General features: G+C 42.7%; 1 protein-coding gene across 5 annotated transcripts; it reads left to right on the top strand.

Annotated features, from left to right (window-relative positions):
* Positions 1 to 637: 637 nt before the first annotated feature.
* Positions 638 to 18,932, top strand: LOC125516356. 5 transcript variants are annotated; one of them, XM_048681825.1, is made up of 15 exons: positions 638 to 868; positions 1,016 to 1,135; positions 3,913 to 4,171; positions 4,264 to 4,492; positions 4,582 to 4,732; positions 4,839 to 5,069; positions 5,448 to 5,819; positions 5,945 to 5,965; positions 6,050 to 6,117; positions 16,330 to 16,384; positions 17,134 to 17,502; positions 17,668 to 17,799; positions 17,882 to 18,036; positions 18,131 to 18,251; positions 18,683 to 18,926. In XM_048681825.1, exons 1-15 carry the CDS (start codon positions 845 to 847, stop codon positions 18,764 to 18,766), a joined length of 2,391 nt encoding a protein of 796 aa, XP_048537782.1. In that variant the 5' UTR covers positions 638 to 844; the 3' UTR covers positions 18,767 to 18,926. The 5 variants fall into 5 exon arrangements, with proteins under 5 accessions (XP_048537782.1, XP_048537781.1, XP_048537785.1 ...); XM_048681824.1 differs by having other exon boundaries at positions 5,942 to 5,965; positions 18,683 to 18,917; XM_048681826.1 differs by having other exon boundaries at positions 639 to 868; positions 1,009 to 1,135; positions 5,942 to 5,965; positions 18,683 to 18,912.
* Positions 18,933 to 21,807: the final 2,875 nt, after the last annotated feature.

The raw sequence follows: 21,807 nt of genomic DNA on the forward strand, positions 1-21,807 counted from the left end.
TAACGGTTCGAGTGTGACTTAAATCCAAACCGCGGATTGATTTTATCAAAACACAAAGACTTTTCTAAAAAATGCCATGACGGACGACCGAAACCCAATTTGCTTTATTATTATATGTAATGTAATGTAAAGATGTAAAGAAAAAATTTAAAATACTATAATATGACCAGGACGGGACGAGCAGGCAAGCCTCGTCCGACCAGGTGAGGGACCGAATAGGGAGGGGCTAGTTTCCTTTTAAATCCCCACACTGCATGCTATAATTTTTCCATGTAATAAGGCTCCATCTAATCTCAGCCCCCCTGATTTCAGGGGTGGGCCATCCTTAATTACCTATTAAACCTCATATAATCTCCACTCCCTGATTTCAGAGGTGGGCCCTCTGTTTTTTCCTATTAAACAAATGTGATGTGTTCTGCACTTTCGGCTGGTCGGAAACCGCGCACTAGCGCGGGCACGCGCATATTAGCCATTCCCTAATCCGACAGACGCAGCTCCCCTGACGTGCCATTGGCACACTGACAGATGACCCCAGGCCCACACGTCAGGGGTGCAGTACGTCAGACGATCCTGGTCCTAATCCGAATAGTGCACTGTGACGTGTTGTGTTTAAAAAAGCAAAGTACACGCAACTAGACTTTGTTTAATCCGGACATCTGGATCTGGTTCACGACAATTGGAGCCACAGATCGGCCAAGCTTCTCCTTATCCCCAAATTGAGTATCGTCGACCAAATCGACCAAGAGGATCATTCGTCTTACTGCGGTGTGGAGCTGCATCTTCAGTTCTTTGGTAGCTCCACACCGACCTAATCCTCTTTCCTGCTGCATCGACCAAGAGGTGAATGCAGGACTTCATTTTTTTCAAGGTGAATGCTTTTCCTTTTGGTATTTCTTCCTCTCATCTATCTGCTACTGAGTTTACCAGTGTTACCCGTTTGCCGATGCTCCATGAGCTTCATATCAAAATCTGGTTTGCATCCTGTGTAAACCTGGTTGTTTCTTCTAGCTGGCAGGACATGGACCGTGCAAGAGTGGCGCCTAGGCCCTTACCATTCCATTTATTAGAAGAAATCACGGATGGTTTCTCCGAGGAGCGAAAACTTGGTGCTGGTGCGTATGGAAGTGTTTACAAGGTAAGAATTTTCAGCCACCCAGCTTTTGTACAGAGTAGAAATCTATTGGGTTTGGTTTCACCTCGGTTATACAGACATCATTTGCTTCCACGGGGCTGGGATGGGGAGCGGCTGGCGAGGTGGAGCAGGACCAGTCTTTCTGATGCCTTCTGGCGCTGTCAATTACTGGCCTGCTGAAAACCCCAATAGATTTTCTTGCTGTTTTGGTTTCTAAGTTGAAACAATGTTACTCCCTCCGTTTCCAAATACAGTTCCTAAATATAAATCTTTTTAAAGATTTCAATAAAGACTACATACCGATCTATATAGACATATTTTAGAGTGTAGATTCCCTCATTTTGCTTCATATATACTTTGTATTGGAATCTCTAAAAAGATTTATATTTAAAAACAGAGAAAGTAGCTGTAGTGGAACAGCTTTAAGAGTTGTAATAATGTTGTAGTTTCCTATCTTTCCTTTTCTCTGCTCCACTGGAGCGTGGACATATGACTAGCATGTGAGATTTCTTTATGTTACTTGCCGGGTGGGGGATTGTACCCTCCAGATGATCTAAAAACATCACACTTCATTTAACTTAATACTCCTAAAGATTAAGCTAGCATCTGTAGTGGGTGAAGTTACTTAAATAGCCCCAGCTATTTTAGCCATAAATAGCCTCTCATTAGCCACTAAAACAGAGGAGAATTGCAGGCAGCGCCAGCTATATTTATTTCCATTCAATCTGATTCGATACAACTTGTGAGCTGAATGGTTGCATATATTTGTTTGCATTGAATAGTTTAATGAGTTGGAGCTCGAATCATGTTTGAGTCATAATTTCCCCCCTTTTTGGCTAGTTATGACTGGAATTTGCACAGTTCTTTTTAAACAACGCTAAATAGATAAGCCCGCCATAGCTGCACTATAGCCTTTCTTAGCTTCTGAAAATGTTGCTGCTAAATGCAATAGCCCCCTATTTTAAACAGAGATTATACTAACACGGGACGTGTAGTCTTCATGGCTGTTACCTTTTCATCCTTGGACTTGAAAATCATGGACTCGCTAGTGATAGCTTTCAGGCATTGTCTTTTACGTGTTGTACCTAAACAAGGTAATTGCATCTAAGAAAGATGTGATAACCTGATACAACTTGAATCATCAATTTCCAAACCCCCTTGTCGCTCCCAGGAGGGGCGGCTCGGACGGACTCCTAGAGCCGCCGCCTCCCCTCCCCCTCCGCCCCCGCTCCTCCCACCGCAGCAGCAGGATGCCGCCGGTTAAAGGCCGCGGCTGACGGCGGTGGCGGGCTCTCATCCCCGAGCGCAACTGGTAGCGGCAGGGGCCTCTTCCTCCTTGTGTGGCGGGATTTCCGGCCGGAGCTTTGGGGTGGCCCTGGACGGCACGACTAGTCCGGCGGAGATGGACGCCGGGGCGGCGGCCTCGGACTTATTCGGTGACCTTGGCGACCGTTGTGGCCGCGAGGGCGGCACGACGCCTAGTTCAGGGGACTCGGTGCGGCTCAGCTCATAATCTCCATGTGGTGCGGGTGGTGGCAGCAGTGTCCGCTAAGATATCCGACCTGCTATTGGGAGCCGGCGGGCAGCGGCATGTGGGCCTGCCGTTCGGCCTAATAAAGGAGGTGGTCCTATGCTTCTTCTCGTACCAAGATGGTGTTCTGCTTGATGACTACTCTCATTGATCTCTCCGATAATGAGTTTCGGAAAGCTCCGCCGTTATCTCCATTGGGCACCTGATGCCTGTAGATTGTTGGATCAGATGAGATTTGGTCGTGTGCACCCATATTTCTTGCCGTGCTGCTTCAGGAGGGAGTGATGCGAAGCTTCACTCTCTGATGCCATCATGGGACCTATCGGCGTTTTGATTTCCATGGTGAAGACAGTGGCAGAGAATGTCATGGTAGCAGAGGTCTGAGATCTAGTAATGGCGGACTGAGTCTTTGGGGCGATGAGGACTTTGCTTGGTGTTTCTTGACTTATAGGAGTGGCATCGGCAAGCGGGGCGGCAACATAGGAGGAGTACAGAGTCATATCTTTCAGGGTCAAAATCCAAGGTCTCGCCTAAATTGATTGTGCTTGACAATGGCCTTGTTGAAGACATTGTTTTGAGAGAGTGAACTTTCTTTAGGGTGAAAACCAAAGATCTTTAATCGGGCGGGGACGATGCTTGTGCATTGTTTCCTTCTTAGAGGCATTGCTTTTGGAGAATTTGGATTCCGGGTGCTGTCTTGGTAGTGGTCTGTTTTGCAGCTACAAGGTTTTGATCACCGTAGCAGGATCTTTTGTTTTTTCTTCTCTTTTTTGTTGGGTTGTGTGCATCCGTGATTTCTTTAGAATAATTCTTGTTGTAGAGACTGGGTGTAATTGATATCTTCGCAATATTAATATATCCCCATTGTCGTTTTTTTGGCTTATAGACCTTTTCATTTGTTGAATTGAGTCACTGCCTAAGGAGGCAAGCTAAGACTCTTATCTTCACTAACATACACTGCTAATCTATTTTTTCTTTTATTAATATTTCACCTTAACATTTTTCCTACAGTCATTAGGGACAGCTCACGAATAGATATTAATTGTATGTAAAATACATATTGTATGGCGAACGATTCAAAATTGGCCAGACTAAGACTTATGGCGTCTTTCCCATTTGGCCTCACATAACAATGCAAATTTAGGCAAGTGTCACGGCATATTTATGATCAGGGCCATTTTTTGCTTTATACTATCTTCTAGATATGTTGCTGCAAGCAGAAAATGAAATGGCGTTGCGTGTTTAACAGGGACAGCATAAAAATGGGGAAATTATTGCCATCAAGAAGCTTCATTCTATGCCAGAACTTAATAACCAACAATTCCAAAAGGAATATCTTAATCTTGCAACTCTCCAGCATCAGAATATTGTGAGGTTAGTTGGTTATTGCCATGAAACTCGTGGAGAATACATAGAGTTCAATGGAAGGACGGTTTTTGCTGAAAACCAACACATGGCGCTGTGCTTTGAGTACATGTGCAACGGAAGTCTTGACAACTGTCTTCAAGGTATGAGGGTGCTCTATGTGTACTAAATGTAGCATGTTAAGAACCAATGACAATTTATATATTGATATTATTCACTTTTGTGATTGCTACAGATGAATCAAGTGGACATGATTGGAAGACACGCTATAAAATAATTAAAGGCATATGCAAGGGTTTGAAATACCTCCACGAGGAACTAAATCCTCCAGTTTACCATTTGGACTTGAAGCCGGCCAATATATTGCTGGATGAGCAAATGAACCCCAAAATTGCAGATTTTGGATTGTCGAAATTCTTTGGAGATGAACGAACACGTGTATCAGCCAGCGCCATTGGAACAATGTAAGCCAAATACTTCATATCAAATAAATTCAATAAGCTGGAAATTCTATGAATAAACTAGTAACATATGTGATATGTTGTGTGTGCAGTGGGTACTTGCCGCCGGAGTACATAAATTGTAGTCTTGTCTCAAATAAATTGGATGTATTTAGCTTAGGGGTAATAATCATAAAGACAATGACGGGACACTTGGGCTACTCCCAAAGTGCTGAAATGCCTTCTGAAGAGTTCATTGATCTCGTAAGAAAAATTTCCTGACTTAATTCATCGTGATCGATTGTAATTTTTTTTGCAAAAAACATTATATTATCTACTACCATTTTGTGCCACCTACCCAAATTGCCAGGTACAAGAGAAGTGGAAAAATAGGATACAAGGGGCATCAACTGATGATATTGATTCATGCGCCGAACTTGTGAAGACATGCATCAAGATAGCTCTGAATTGTGTTGACGCCGATCGACACAAAAGGCCCAATATAGGAGACATTATCAGGGAGCTGGATGAGACCGAGATTATGACACAGTTTTCTCAAGCATTAACAACTGACACCGGGTCTACGTCGTTGGACGAGCAGGTGCGATTACTCAGGGTGCCATGTTTCAGTATTCATTTTCAATAAAAGAAAGAATTTTCTATACTCCTTTGGTCTTTGTACTTTGTTCCTAACTTTGACTAATAATTTGATCGACTGTGAATCCAACAATATAATTTTTTGGCCACTAAAAGTATATTACCAGACTTTCAACTGTGAATCCAACAATATAACTTTTTGGCATATAAGTCATTGTACTAGAATTTTAATGTCGAACTATCCGTTTCGAAAAAACAAATGTCGAACTCAGACCCAAAATGTAAGTGTGACCTTTTATACGAAGATTGAGCGACTATGTTCTCGTATTGAGCCAAGGTGCTGCCTCTTAATTAACGGTTAGCCCGCCCTGCACCACAACAGGAAGAGAATGGATTCCTAGAGGTTCATCCCCACCAGCTTCGTTTTCCCTTCTTCGAGATAAACAAGGCCATTTGCCCTCTCCTCTTAAGTAACAACACAGAAGATAATGTTGCCTTCAGAATTCTCTCCGAGAACCACATGGAGGAGCTGTCGGAGCTCAGCGGCGTTGTGCCACCAAGGTCCACCCAAACCTACTGTCTAGTGATGAAAAAGCAGCCTCCGGCGAACACGAGCGAGCTTGCTATGACCCTGGAGAGCTGCATAGCACACGAGGACATAGCAGACGGGGACGACCAGTTCTTACCGGAAGTCCTAGAACTAACTCAAGGCAACAAAGTGCATAAGGTGGCATTAATGGCGGTCACCTCTGAGGTGAGAGGCTCATTAAGGCTTCATTCATTATAAACTTGAACTTGAGCTGTGACTAATGTTTCTTCTTTTCTTTAAACTCGCGGGGATCGTTCTCGGGCTTGTTGTCATGGTGTGACAAGCAGCAGACGCGATCAGGAGTAACCAAGGTGAGAACTTTAATTTTCTCCCTACATCTTTCCTAGTAATTCCAACGAATTGCTTTACCAACCATGCATCATTTGTACGTTTAGGTCATATGCCGGGTGGATGGTGCCGTGGATCATTTAACAGAAATAGATGTGCATCCAACACAGCCGAGGTGAGTTCTTATGCCTGGGCACCTTCCCTAAAAACCGTTGGATGACATTAAGATGTGTGCACATGTAATTAGTATTACCATTAATTGATAATTAGTACTAGGAAAGAATTATTGCTAATTATTGCTTCATATGAACACTTAATACCCACCCAAATTAAGCCCATGCATGTCTCATATGTCACATAGTCAGGTATTTTTTTGCGTATAATAGAGGTTGTATTTTTTTATATGCTCTCCTTTATTTTTCACCAACTATCTAATACCTTGAATAAATCACTAGGTATATACATACATAACTCAAAATATCTTAGATATGTTTTTGTACTCGAAATATGTTGGGTATATATTCGATACCCATACGTCAGGTAGCCAGGTATATACGTAGCCATACAATACTTTAGGTACATACGTCGATTGGTTATGTACAATATTTTCCAAGCATTTTCGTACAGCGGGGTATACAAGTGTGCAGACACCTTGGGTATGAGATTTTCCTATATTTTTTCACATAGCCAGGTATATACGTCGACCGGGTATGTACAATATTTTCCTACCTTTTTCATATACCCGGTTATATACGTCGACCGGGTATTACAATATTTTCGTCAGTAGGTATTGTATAACTGTATTGGACAGTTAGAAAACAAAAATAAAATGCAATTAGTAAAAAAAGAAAATATTATGTATATACATACTCGCATACGTATATTCTTTCGTTAGTAAGTATATGATACCCATTTTAAATAATTAGAAAACAAAAATGTAATAGTTTAAAAATAAATTATTGAATATATATACATACATATGTATATAATTTCGTTGATAGGTATTAGAGACTCGTATTAGATAGTTATGAAACAAAAATACGCATATTATATACCTGCAATAATCCAAACAAAATCAACATTAATATGTTAATTGTATGGCAAGTCTTGCATGCCTAATAGTTAGAACCAAAAATAAAATGTAAGCATGAAAAGTCTTGCCTAAAGAATAGTTGGGAAACAAATTAATTATATTATATATATATATTCCGATAATATTATCAGAATAGTTATTCTGATAACACTTCCGCATTGTATGCTCAACGGGAGGGCACTGCACTTTCTTTAGCAAAAGCACTGCATTACAGAGACTAGTGAACTTCGCGTTGGAAAAAATTGCACGCACTGTTTTTTCGGTACTGTTTTCGCTCTAATTTTTTAACCGTTTATCGGAACAAGGCGTGTAATATACCGTTGGAAAGCTACGGATTAGGCGCAACTTTGCCGTATTGAACACTTTTCGAGATTCCCTGCGGTTTAAGAGCAGTTTCAAAAACGGTGCGGCCCACAAAGAGTGATAGCGAGCGTTTTTTCGCGTTTTTTCTAAACCGCTCGTCGAAACGAGGCAAATGATACACCGTTGGATAGATATCGTTGAGGCGCATCTTTTACATATCTATTGCTTTCTCTAATTTGTTACAGTTTAAGAGCAGTTTCAAATTTACTAAATCGCGGAATTCTGTTTTTCAAAAAATTTCAAATTTTCGGTACTGTTTTCGCTCCAGTTTTTTAACCGTTTGTCGAAACGAGGCGCGTAATATATCGTTGAAAAGCTATGGATGAGGCGCAACTTTCATATGTTGAAATGGTTTTGAGATTCCTTACAGTTTTAAGTTAATTTTGAAAATCATGCGGCGGACGACGAGAGGCAGCGGTCGTTTTTCAAGAAAATTTTACAAACCGGTTGTCGAAATGATTCAAATGATATGCTGTTGGAAATATATCGACGAGACACAACTTTTTCATGTAGAACACTCTCTCTAATTCCTTACGGTTTAAGAGGAATTTTGAATTTTACCGAAATGTGTACACTCTGTTTTTCACGATACCCAAATCGACGTGCGTACTTCATCCGACTAAAAACCGCACTGCATCGGACGAAAAGGCGCACTGCATCGGATGGGTAAGAGAACTGCATGGTTTCTTTTATTCAAACGTAATTTTTTTTAAGGACGAGAAAGTAGAGTGTACTTCACATCGGGTGTAAATGAACCACAACACTATTAAGAAGTGAACCGCATTACTTTTCTTTGCTTTCATAACAATCTTTTTCCACTTACGGGATGAACAACATCATACAGCCGACTGCACTGCTTGAGACTGAAACCCGCACTGCATCAGACGGTCAAGTGAACTTCATGGTTTCTTTTCTTAGACGATTTTTTTTGCAAACACGCAAGTGAAGTGTGCATCACATCGAGCATAACTGAACCACAAAACACTTGAAACTAATCCACAACACACTTGAAACCACACTGCATCAGGGCATTAGTAAACCGCAACACACTCGAAACTGAACCACAACACACTTGAAACTAATCCACATTATCGTAAATAAACAACATTTTTCTGAGATAAATAACAACAAATTAGATACGTAACAACAATTTCAGCACACATGACCCAACCGAACTGCATCGCTGCTCAAGCCGAACAGAGGCATCGAAGCCATGGTTTTTTATAACATATATTTTGCAGTGCACAACGAAGGGCCACCTCGAATCCGAGCAAAACTGCGTGGGTGCAACCCGAATTGGACGCCTGCACCAAACTGCATGCCCGCTGGCACTGAGCTGCTCATTTGTGTTGACGAACCTGATGACGACATCGTTTAAGTGAAACTGTTGCTCGGTGCTGGATAGGGGGGACTACGCCGGTGAATTGCATCACCAGAACCAGTGCACCACACTGCACCGCGCCGGCAAACTGCATGCCCCCACAGATGTAGGAGAGGAGGTCAATGGTGTTTGAGGTGCACTGAACCTCATCACGCGTGCCTTCGAGCTGCACTTCCACGATCGGTGAGCTGCACTAAAATGCACGGCAACCCCACGTGCACGGTTGTAGGTGGCTAAGGGACTGCTGGAAGTGAAGGAGGCCACGTGGCCATGCCCGCGACGCCCGGCCTGCTCCATCTCGACGGTCAACGGCGGGCGTGGTAGGGCCACGTGCTGCTGGAGTGTGGGAAGGAGGGATTTGCCCGTGGCTGGCCAGATCTGCTGCATGGGCGGCTGGATCCATCCCAGGGCGCAGCGGACATGGTGGTGGCCGCTGGACCGGAGCAGGAGAGGTCGCTCGGATCTGGGGTCGACGTGGCGGTGCGATGGGGTGGGCCGCATCGGGAGAAGGTGGGCAGGGGAGGAGCGGGACAAGGAGCCCCGCACGGTAGAAGTGGCGACCTCCAGGCCCTGGCCGCACTGGCCTCGCCGTCCCGGCGCATGGACACAGCCACGGTGGTGGCGCTGCTCCACTGCGACGGCGGAGGATGCATGACTAGCGATGGGGAGGCGCAACAAACTGCCCGACGAAAGCCAGCGAACCTCCCTTTGCTACTTAACCGCACGGCTAAGTCAGGAGATCGATCCCGGTGGACATTGGCGAGAGTCAGAGCACGGTGGAGAGAGCCAGGGATCCAGGCCGTGGTGGTTGGAGGTGGCCATCTCCGTCGGCATCGGTAGGATCCGGTGCCAATCGGGCCACCAAATGTGGAGGAAGGCGAGGGGCTAGGAGGAAGTTGGTGGAGGAGGGTGGGGGAGGGGGCTCGTGTGTAGGAGGCGAGGCCGGATCCAGGCCCTCGCGGCTCCGGTGGTTGGCCGCCGGAGGTAGCTAGCTGGGCGGCGGACCATGGCTCTATGCGGCGGCGGTGCATGTGATTAGAAGGCGGAGCAGGGGGGGGGGGGGGGGGGGGGGGGGGGGGGGGGGGGGAGGGGGGGGGAAGGTGAAGGCAGCGGGGGAGGAAGAAGGGTGGCGCTGGTGGCTAGCCACCGGCTAGGATTTGGGCGCGGGGAGAGGGGAAGAAGGTGGGTAGAAGTGGGATGGGTGCGGGGTGGGGTGCGGTTTTGTTTTTTATTCCTGTAGTTTGTGTCGAAGGGTGGGTGTTATCAGAATAAGGCGGAAGTGTTATTAGAATAAGGTCTTAAGGGGTGTTATTAGAATATATATAGGGTCGCGCTATTCGTCATCCTGGGTGAGGAATAGTTATTCTTCACCCCCTCTCTATTTTGACGTCAATGCACCGTATTTTTAGGTTTCGTAAATTTTGTCATATTTCATATGTAAAAGGAGAACGTAAGAAAATATATACTCGCCGTAATTTTTTTTATGTTATGTAAAGTTACGAACATAAAAACATACATAAAAATGCGGTATTTTTGGTCTTGTAACCTATTTTTTTATTTTATTATACCAAATTTTATGTAGTGAATCAATATGAATGTAACTATTTGTATTCCAAACGTAATTTGTTTATGAAGCGATCGTAAGATTACCTCGGATGAAGAATAACTTATTCCGCATCCTGAGATAATCTTACGATCATTTCATAATTAAATTACGTTTCGAATTCAAATAGTTACATTCCTATTGATTCATTACGTAAAATTTGACATAAGAAAATAAAAATATAGGTCATAAGACAAGAAAAATTTGCAGTTTATGTGTATTTTAGACTATGTTTTTACGTTTGTAATTTTACGTAACATAAAATATTTTTTACGGAGATTATATATTTTTTACGGTCCCTTTTTGCGTCGGAAATAAGACAAAACTTACGAAACGTAAAATTACGATGCATCGATGGTAAAATAGAGGGGTGAAGAATAACTATTCCTCACTAGTATAACGCCCGTGCGTTGCCACGGGCTCTTCAAAATTTATAATCAGTATCTTTAATTTATCATCCCCTCATATTGGGTGATTATGCGGTGCTCTAATTAGAAACACAACAATCAAATATTAGGAAATTTCACCGAACGAACAACAACGAATAATACGATATCTATCAAACGAATAAAATGAGGTCATATTTTTGGTCCGTCATGCACTTCTGTTGAAAAGTGCCTATCCCTTTTAGAATCAACCCACTGTTTGCTCGCACGCAAAAAAATACATCTCTAAAGTGGGGAACCGATCGGTGCCAAAAAGAACTCAAACTCCTATCGAATCTCGACTTCGTGCTCTTCCACTTCCATTGATAAAGATGGGACGTCAAGGGTTTCATCATGATGACCTCGAGCAGTCGCCGACATCCTTCCCCACATCTACCCCTACCCCCTGCTGCCGCTTGCACTGTCCTTCCTCCTCGAGGGAGTTAGGGACACAATGTTCTCTAGGATGGGCATGACCAGATCCACGAGGAGGCCACATTCTTCCATGGGAACCCAACCAAGCACACCACCCTCCGCAACCATCCAATCCCAGCCTAACAAAGTCAAGACCCGCCATCGATCCACAAATCAGGCTCGCCGCATCCAGGTTCACTGCAAGTCTGCGACGAGTCTGTAGTCGACATCTTGACTTTGGCTATCCCCACGGAAGAATCATCGGATTTTTGCTGAAACTGAAACATACTAAAGTGACACATGCTCGAATTTTTAAATCAGATGACTATCGAAAAGAAGCCGCCCAAGAAAAGTAAATAAGCATCAAGTGTTGAAAGAAAATGATGGACCCTAAGGCCATGAACTGATAAAAGAGAGCAGTCAAGCAATGTAGAGTAGCAAAAAATCTAATAACAAGACCTTACCTTCATAAAAATAAGGGAAGAACACTTCCTTCATAGCCTTCCTACAAGTACAGAACATACTAAATTAGCATTGTTTCAGTCTCATTTTTTGCAAATAAAGAGTGTAATAATTACCACCTATTTCATTTGGCACTAAAAATTTCTACCTCTGTCTGACCTCCTGCAGCACTAAAAAAACTCATCACTTACAATATCATAGCCGCACACTCCAAGTCAAAGTAGAACATATATCAAGGATTCTGTGACAACCAACCATGGCCAGATCAGATGGCTTTTAATTGCATTCCATCTCATAATCCAGAGCCCCCTCTATCTCAATGGAAATTAAATTTAGCGTAGATGGCGGGTGCCCCCGACGACGGCTGGGAAGGATGGTGGAGGAGGTGGATGAGGATGGCGGCGGCGGCGGCTGCGGTTGCGCCTCGTCCGCAGCCGTGCTGGTGGTGGTCGATGCGAGAGCCGGATGGCGTCGGCCAGAATCAGGCAGGGGCGGCAAAGATTTAGAGGAGAGAGAGAATGGAGGCGATGAGCGATGGGAGGAAGGGCCACCGGCGATTGGGGTGGCCTCAGATCCGCCCCTCCGTGGCCGCCTATTTCATGGGACGAACACCCGTGCTCACCGTCGGGCTCGCCTTCGGCCGCTGCCTCGCCGACATTCACGACGTAGAGCCCCTTCCTCCGATCCCATTTGCCAGGGAGGCAGCGCCATCCTTCATCGCAGAGAACGAGTCCACACTGAGATCCCAACAAGATCGTGATTGCGCCTCCCCAAACCGCAGCGGCACATCCCACTCCATCAACGACCAACCTATATGAGGCGGAGGATCAGTGTAGGACGCGAGCGCCGTCACCATGGACGTGGGGGACGCCGTAGGTGGGAAGGAGGCGGCGACGACGTCTGTGTCAGGAAGATCGCACGACGGTGGCGGCGTTTACTCGAGGGGATCGAGAGGAGCTGCGTTTGGTGCTGGGTGGGTTCTTTGATGCGTGCGTGGGGCTGGAGATTGTGATAGGTGATCAGGTGAGGGCGTGCCATACCTGGATCGATAGCCTTACCATATCTGGTGGTAATTTAAATTTATTACCATATTCGATATTTCCCGAGTTATGAACTTACCATACCTGGATTGATAGCCTACCATATTCAAAATTTCCTGAGTTATGACCTTACCATACCTGGATTGATTTATTACTATACGTGGATTAATTATGATTGATTACTATACGTGGATAGCCTTACCATACCTGTTGGTAATTTAAATTTATTACCATATTCGATATTTCCCGAGTTATGGCCTTACCATACCTGGATTGATAGCCTTTGGGGTAATTTAAATTTATTACCATATAATTACCATATTCAAAATTTCCTGAGTTATGACCTTACCATACCTGGATTGATTTATTACTATACGTGGATTAATTATGATTGATTACTATACGTGGATAGCCTTACCATACCTGTTGGTAATTTAAATTTATTATCATATTCGATATTTTCCGAGTTATGGCCTTACCATACCTGGATTGATAGCCTTTGGGGTAATTTAAATTTATTACCATATAATTACCATATTCAAAATTTCCTGAGTTATGACCTTACCATACCTGGATTGATTTATTACTATACGTGGATTAATTATGATTGATTACCATAAATACGTTGGGTAGGGAGGGGCTGGTGGGAGGTGGGACGAAGAAAAACCGGTTGAAAATAAACCGGTTGAAAATAAACCGGTTGAAAGTGGGGGGGGGGGACTATTCAACCAATTCGTCCATTAGGAGTAGAGATTCATGATGACGAATAACGCGACCCTAGATGGGGCACGTAGGTGCCTGGGCACCTACGCCTGTTATGGCAGGTAATTTTTACTAGTGCATGACATGCAATCCATTAAATACTAGCTTTCCATATTTCGTTTGCATGCACTATATCCTCAATGGTCAATGATTGCTTTCCAAAAAATCATAAATATGTTGATTTCCTAGCAATAATTTCTTTTTAAATATTATGTCAATGCATGATACCTATTGAAAATATACACATAAGAGGGTTATTATATCTTATAAATTATAAACATTTCATAAGTATTATACTTAATGAAAAATATACATATACAGATGATATTATGTGTATAAGAATATACACATACGCGATGTATTATAGAAAATAAAATTTATGGATATATCTCGGGTATCTCAAATACCTACTAATAAGACGTAATGAATATACCCACAAACATCATGAGTATGTGGATACCTCGAAATATTATGAGTACGTACGTATATCCTGTATGTATATACCTAAATGGTGTACGTACTCGAAATCATTGGCACATACCCGAGGTATCAAATACCTAACAACGAGATGCAATGTATATACCAAAAAATATCATGAGTATGGAGATACCTCAAAATAAATTTGTCATGCATGTCGCAAGAATTTGTCCTAGGTATCATACCCGGTATTTCTATAGTCAAAATAAATATGATATACCCCAAGATGATAATAAATATGTTGTACCAAAAATAAATATGATATACCCACAATATTATATTCAAAACATATATACTCATGATTTGTATCATACTCTTTTTTTTGCGAAACGATTTGTATCATACTCATGGTATCATATACCCAATGTATCGTATACCTAATTTTAAAAAATAAAACTACGTCCCACAGAAGAGTACAACATACCTTTTATTAACGTATGTATGAAAAAATATCTTCATATACGTATACAAATCATGACGCATTAATTTTATTTATCTCTTTCCTATTTCTATTAATATCTCTCAGTATGCACCATTGCCATGCGTGACATTCTCTTTCCTATTTAGTACCACTACATAATTGTTACCATGCATGTTACTCTCACTGCAATAATTATGTTTCCAATTAGTGATTCTATCATACTTATTTCTAAATTAGTCATCACAACAACACACATCTAAATGCAATTGAGTGGTGGAAAGTCAAGGAGCATGGGCACCTAGGTGTCCCAAACTGTATATATATGGTAAATATATAAATTTTGTCTTGTTTCATACGTAAATGACCTATATTTTTGTTTTCTTATGCCATACTATATCTAAGATATTTCAAAGCAGGTTATACAAAAAAATTGCATGTGAATTTATAGTTTTTTTATATGTGAAAAATACCTTTATATTCATACATATATAATAATATACTAAAAATATAGTGCATACTACCTAAAAAATAGTATATATACTACCCAAATATTCTTATATACTATATACTACATGTACATATTCTCGGTTTTGACATATACTACAGACAACGTACAAAACTCATGTGAGGGCAACTACAACCGGTGCACGTTAGTAATTAAATGGGATTGTTAGTTATGCCCAGAAAAAAGTTCAATCAGAAATGATTTCTTTTGTCATGGATAAGATATATAATCCAAACAATAAAATTCTTCTAATAAAGTCATTAATAAATTCATACACAAATATAGCTTGATATAGTATATCTCTAAATTTGCCACTTTGGAGGAAATACGGGCAGCTTTCTATACTCTGACATGCAAGATATCTAGCGGTGAAAATGGACCGTAACGGATTTTGATTGCGCGATGTACTTTATCATATTTTTTCATAGGATTTGCAGCGGAGCGGATAAGTACCGTTTGCAGATTCGAATGTGGATACGCGAGCCCCGCCAAGGAATCTCTCTCCTAATATCTCTTGTTTCTTCCTTTCTTCCTCTCTTTACCCAAGCCCGAGATCCTCCTCTAATGCCTCCTTGCAAAAGCCCGAGAGATGCGACGATGCGGTTCACTCCCTCCTCTCCTCCACACTTTTTGGAGGACGATCAAAAGCAAGCAAAAACGTAGTTAGCCATGACGGAGAAGGCCCCAACAAGTTGTGAACAAGTCAGAGACAAGGCCAACATGGCTGGCCGCAGCGGCACTGTCATAAGCTAGAAGGGTGCGGGGTCACCTGACATAGGGTTTAGGTGCGGGGGGAGGGGAGGCGATGTCGGAGGATGAGGTAGGGGAGGGTAGGGCGTTACATGACATGGGGTTTAGGTGTGGGTCCAGCGTTAGAGAAGGAGGTAGGGGCTTAGAGGGACAGCTTGGGAGCAACAACAAACCAAGGAAGGAGGGGATTTGAGCAAGATGTGGTGGCAAGGCGGCACAAGAGTGCCACTGGCCACAGGTGGCGGTGGCCAGCGGTAGGGGCGATTGAGGTGGTCTCTGGTAGTGCAGCAGTGTTATCCTTCACCCTCCTCTCCGGCGGTACAGCGGTGGTGCTCCTTTCCGCTCCTCTGCGGTGGCGGAAGGTACTTCACCCCCTCCCATCCCCTCCCCTCAATTCAGACAACATAGGCACCAGTGGCATGTCGGAGATTCGATTGTGCCAATGGTGCCCGTAATCTAGCAGCTCCTATTTGTAACTACGCTACCTCTAGTATGAGATGGCGCTCTAAAATCGAATGACTCGTAATTTAAGCCGGTAACATCCAACTGTAGTAAGGACTAAGGATCACACCCCACCTATAGAGACGTGGGATGACAGATGATTTAGATAATTTAACACGACTCAAGTATCTTCTGAGTATTCCGTAGAACTACTTTCAATATATTTTCTAAGTATGCAAGTGTGACACAGGATTTTGGCAAGTCGTCGCCGTGGCGGTGTCGCAGTTTGGAACTACGAGACCCAGGTTTGTTGCTGCATAATACCAGCTTTCACTTGTACTAGTATTTACACGGCAAGTTGGAGGAGCACACATGCGATGGAAGAGCGGGTCTTATTAATGTTTTTTACTCCTACAACGTCATACACCCTTTACTAGAAGAGGTGGTACAATGTTGGGGGGAGAATCATCTAACTCATGTGTTGCATTATTTGTATTCATAGTCAACTTGAAGGAGCTCTGACTCCACTCGAGTATAACCAATCTGTTGCACCCTGGAGTCTCAGCTAGTAAGAAGCCTTTGCTTCAGAGCATGACACTCCACAGACAAAACGTGATGCACTAACTGGTGGAATTATTGGTTCAGAGCCAGCCCATTTAGTAATCCAATAATTTATAGTGAAAACGTCAAAGGCTAAATTGCCCCATTCATGCATGGCTCCATTATGTGGGTCTAAAGTTTAGTACTAGATTGCTACTCCCCCCTCTGGTAATATAAGAGCATTTTTTACAATGCACTAGTATCAAAAACGTTTTTATATTATGAGACAGAGGAAGTAGTTTATAAGGAGTTGGGCTTTTTTATAAGGGGCTGGTTTGTTGTAGGTGCCAGGTGTATCGTCTTGATATTTAAATATTTCATTTATTTTAAAAATAAATAGCAAGGCAAGAAATTTTCTGCGATGCAAGTCTTGGTAATGCTTATATGTCAGACTGGTTTTAGTACCTCTTTCAAATGAACTGATCTGACCTCATTTATCCGTCTGGGCGTGCAGGAAAGAGTGATGATGTTGAAAAATCTGGCGCCCACGGACATGATACGTAGCGTCAAGTTCATAGCGCGAGAGCGCTGGTTCTTGGCCGGCGACTTTCACGGGTGGATCCACGTGCGCTCGTTCGCGATGAACGACGAGGTGACAAAATTCAAAGGGCATGACGGCGCGGTCATTTCACTGGTGGTTCATCCAAGCGACCCTCTAGTGGTGTCATCCTCTGTCGATCGCCATATCAAGCTCTGGAACTGGGAGGCTGGCTGGAGGTGCGTCCGGAAACTCAAGGCGCACTTGAACAACGTGGAGAAAGTTGTGTTTAACCCCTGGGATAGCAACTGCTTGGCTAGCGTCGGCATGGACAACATGCTCAAGGTTAGTTAGTTACATACTCACTCCGCCCCATAATATAAGATATAAGATGTTGGTACAATCAATATAATACATTGGTTATAACAACATGTTATATCATTAGATAGAGGCAGTACTTAGTCGGCTTTTCTATATAAGATGTACGCATTTCTTTTCCAAAATCCACAGATCTGGAAAATTTCTTCACCACTTCCTGTCACCGTACTGGACTGCGACGAGCATCAGCTCACTGTTGATTATTTTCATCCGGGTGGCGACCGGCAGTACATTGTCACCGGATCCGTGTCCGGGAAAGCTCGAGTATATATGCAGTATACATGGATTTTTTCCTCTTCACCCCAATCAATATGCGTATCCTCAGTTCTCTTTTTTTCCCCACCAGATCTGGGATGTGAAGACAAATACGTGCATTCGACAAATCAGTGGGCTCCAAACTGATAACAGCCGATGCGTTGGTGTGGTACGTCCAGACTGTCCATTGCTAGTCATGACTTTACAGGGAAATGTTACTTCTTTGTACAACTTCGATACTGATTGGTAACGTCTCTCTCTCTCTCTCTCTCTCTCTCCACGGTTTCTCTGTCGACCACGTACATACGTGCGCAGGCTAAATAATAGTATTGGTTTGCAGCTACGAGAACTCGATTGACTTCAAACTTGGAGATGTCTTAAATTTCGCTTACGCGGAGGGCATAAAAAGGTTACCACCTCCCAAACGAACATCATCTAGTGGAATGCACAGTGTCGTGATGGTAAGGTTGTCTTACACTTCTTTCTTGTTATCAAACTTGTGCAGTGTCGTGATCGGATTTTTTGGAGGAATAGCAATGATGAAAATCAATTGATTTCCATCAAGTATCAAGACAAAACTGCAAAAGTTAAGTACGCATGGATGAAATGTAGACGGGGTTTGGGATGCCAGCGAAGCGACACACAACACAAGAGTCAAGCCGTTGATTTGTACTCAACAAAGATTTGTGTTATCTAAATATGAGCTCTTTTACGTTAATTGGAGAGTTATCATTTGTAATTTCATGTAACCCCCTCTTTGATTATTTTCCACCGTTGATTTTAACATATTAATTAAGGTTAATCAACAAAGGTATTATGCTCATGTTTTTTTAACAATCTTTGTCAATGTTGGGTCAATCACACGTATCTAGCCCAATCCATCTCGCGACAGGGAGGCACCGGTGTAGTGAGCTGGGAGACGGCGACGGCGCAAGGTCCTCGAGGCGACCATGCTGGCGCGAGGTCCTGGAGGTGAATCACAGGCTGGGCTTGGTCGTAGTGGTTGACCAACGGAGCAAGGTACTTCGGCCCCTTCCATCATCTCTTCCTTCCCTACCTCCCAGATCCAGGGTATCAATTTTGGGTGTTGCAAATTCAGCGCGTGTGGGATGCAAGTTGGAGACGCTCGGTCCAGCTTTGCTGTGAATATGATCTTGGTGGTTCCTCTTCTGATTGTTACGGTAACAAAAAAAATGTGACCAGTGTGGTAATATTATTTGGATTTCTCACCGGTTGGAGTGGTCGTTGTTCAAATCGTTCGCTACCGCTATCTTACTTCCATATGAAGTTCAGTAATTGCATCCTCGTTGTGTTATCTCGTCTTCAAAATATCGTATATTAGACAAAAGAAAAAGATAATGAGATCTGATATTATTATGAATGATGATTCAGTTAGGACTGGTCGTCGAAATTCAGATGGGTTTTGGCTGCGTGTGTAGATAGATATACGCTTGTCTGTTATAAGACACACAAGAGCGGGACCACAGGTTAGCTTTGGGCTTCATCTATAGAGCTTGTTTGACTCACCCTTCATATTAGGTCCTTCAGAAATAATACTATCTGGAAAACTCGTGTTCAGTTGGAATTATGGTTGAACCTATCTGTGTAGCATTATTTCAGTTACTCAAAAGCCCTTGAGATTTCTGAAGGGCGTAATCCGAGAAATCTAAAAATACAGCAAAACTCATGTTCATTTGGAAATATGACGATTTCGGTGTAACCGAACACCAGTACACCATGCCCAACAGGCATTGCATGGTTTTTTCCCTCCCTTCTTTTTTGGCCTCTCTTCTCTTATGCATGTACATATTTAATTAGAATTAATATATAGAAATTCAGTAGAACAAAAAAGTACTAGTACGCGATGCCGAACAGCAAAGCAGACCAGATCACCATGTTGGTTAGTCTTTCATACAGTTTAATTTGCCATGATGTCACCTATCTAAGGCTTATGAAGGTTAGTCTTTCATACATTTACTTTATTTACTCGCAAAAAATGTGCTTGTGGTCCTATTATCAAGTACTCCCTCCGTTCGTATCTAGACTAATCTAAGACAAGAATTTTGGGACGGAGAGTGTATTATTTTCTGCAACTATTTTGTTCTCTGCAACTAAGCATGATTAAGCATTTAGTTTTGACCTTTTCTACTATCTTTGTATATATGACGGAGTTATGAGAGAAATTTTAAACAATTGTACCGCTCGACAGAGCAAAGGATGCCATCACTAGTAGAAAAAAGGCCTATTGTCCCGGTTCGTAAGGGCATTTTGTTCCGGTTCCTGAACCGGGACTAAAGGGTCGGTACTAATTCCCTGTCCCTTTAGTCCCGGTTCAATCCAGAACCGGGACAGATGGACCTCCACGTGGCCTGTGCGCGGAGCCTAGGCAGGAGGGCCTTTGGTCCCGGTTGTTGGCACCAACCGGGACCAACAGGTATCCACGCGTCAGCATTTCTGTGGCTGGGGTTTTTTTTTTTTTTTTGAAGGGGGGGGGGGGTTTGGGGTTTTGGGGGGTTAATTTAGGTGTTTCATATATTGTGTTAGCTAGCTATAATTAATAGAGAGAAGTGTCCTCTCTTATGTCCATGCTTGGTCGACGCTACGTACTATACATACGTATAGAGAGGACTAGACACGCTAGCTAGCTAGTAAGCAAACGAAGGAAATAGAAGATCGTCATGAACATATATGCATACAGAGAGAAGTGATAACGACCACCTCTGCTTCTCTGAGAGATTGGTCGAACAACAAGTTCTCGTATATCTATCCGACACTACCGGCTACATATATACAATAATTATATCTTATAAATATAATCTCCTAACATACGGACTCATGGTCCATATAGTATTCTCCGTCTTCAGCGATCACGTGGTCAAGAAAGAATACCGCCAATTCCTCTTGAATTGCTCGCATGCGAGCTGGTGCTAGGAGTTCAACCCGCTTCCGAAACATCTAATTTGAAGAAGGGGGTCAATACATATATATATGAATGAATAAAACTCAACACAAATGGTGGTAATAAAATAAAATTGTGAATGTTGTTATTTACGTACTTCATATTGTTCGTCAGAGTAGCCCCGCTCACAGGTCATGTGGCGGATGGACTCGCAAACGTAGTATGCACAGAAATCATTCCCTTGTTCCTGCCACAACCACTTTACAAGAAATAGAGGTCAATCAAACTGATAAGCAAGAATGCCAAATGGTATTGATGAAACTAGCGCTAGAATCAATAGGAGATGCGCGGAACATGCTACTATAGTACTTACTTTCGGGTGTCTAAATTGCAGCTTCTTCGGGAGTCCTGGAGCTTTTTTGGTGGATTTTTTCCAAACCCTGCCAGACAAAGAAAACAATTACTTGATATATCAGGAAATGAACAAAGTTGCGGATATGGTGGATAATGATCGATTTAACTTACTTTTCGAGCATTTAAGTCATGTCCGCATAGTCCTGGGAATCTTTTCGTCTTGAGTCTAAGACGGTTACTAGTCCCTACTCAAACTTAATATCTAGGAGAATATAGTGGAAACTGCACACGCATGCATAACTCATCAATTACATTACTATAACCTTGACTAATATATAAGGGAAACCGAATACGCACAAGACAGTAACACTCACTTGAAGTTGTAAGGAAAGAGTATTATATCTTTGTTTTCGTTTATTACCAACGATCATAGCAAGTTGGCCTCGGTATCTGCGGCATGAAATTTAACCTCAGTTGCATCTATGAGATATGTGTTAATGAACCCAATATCATCGACTTGTCTTTTATTCAATTCGGCGATCTTCAATCTGCATAATATAGTGAGGATAATTATAAATACATGCAATGAAAGAGCTGAGCTATATAGAGAGACTTAATGATAGAAGTAGTACTACTTACAGACAGTAGCAGGTGACCGTTGCTTTATCGAGGGCCAATTGATTGAAAACTGAAAGAACTCCTCCAATGGAACAGACAACAGTTCAATTCCAACGAGGTCATGCTCCTTTTTAACTCTCACATAC

The sequence above is a fragment of the Triticum urartu genome, chromosome 6, assembly GCF_003073215.2.
Source record: "Triticum urartu cultivar G1812 chromosome 6, Tu2.1, whole genome shotgun sequence".
In the NCBI taxonomy this organism is placed as follows: Eukaryota; Viridiplantae; Streptophyta; class Magnoliopsida; order Poales; family Poaceae; genus Triticum; species Triticum urartu.

What these genes read in the sequence shown, in the direction of transcription:
- LOC125516356 (XM_048681824.1), top strand. Translation starts at nt 845, where the DNA reads ATGCAGGACTTCATTTTTTTCAAG. An exon ending in CGCGATCAGGAGTAACCAAG is followed by an intron (nt 5,966 to 6,049) that starts GTGAGAACTTTA and finishes TTGTACGTTTAG; the next exon opens with GTCATATGCCGGGTGGATGG. An exon ending in TTTGGAACTACGAGACCCAG is followed by an intron (nt 16,385 to 17,133) that starts GTTTGTTGCTGC and finishes CTGGGCGTGCAG; the next exon opens with GAAAGAGTGATGATGTTGAA.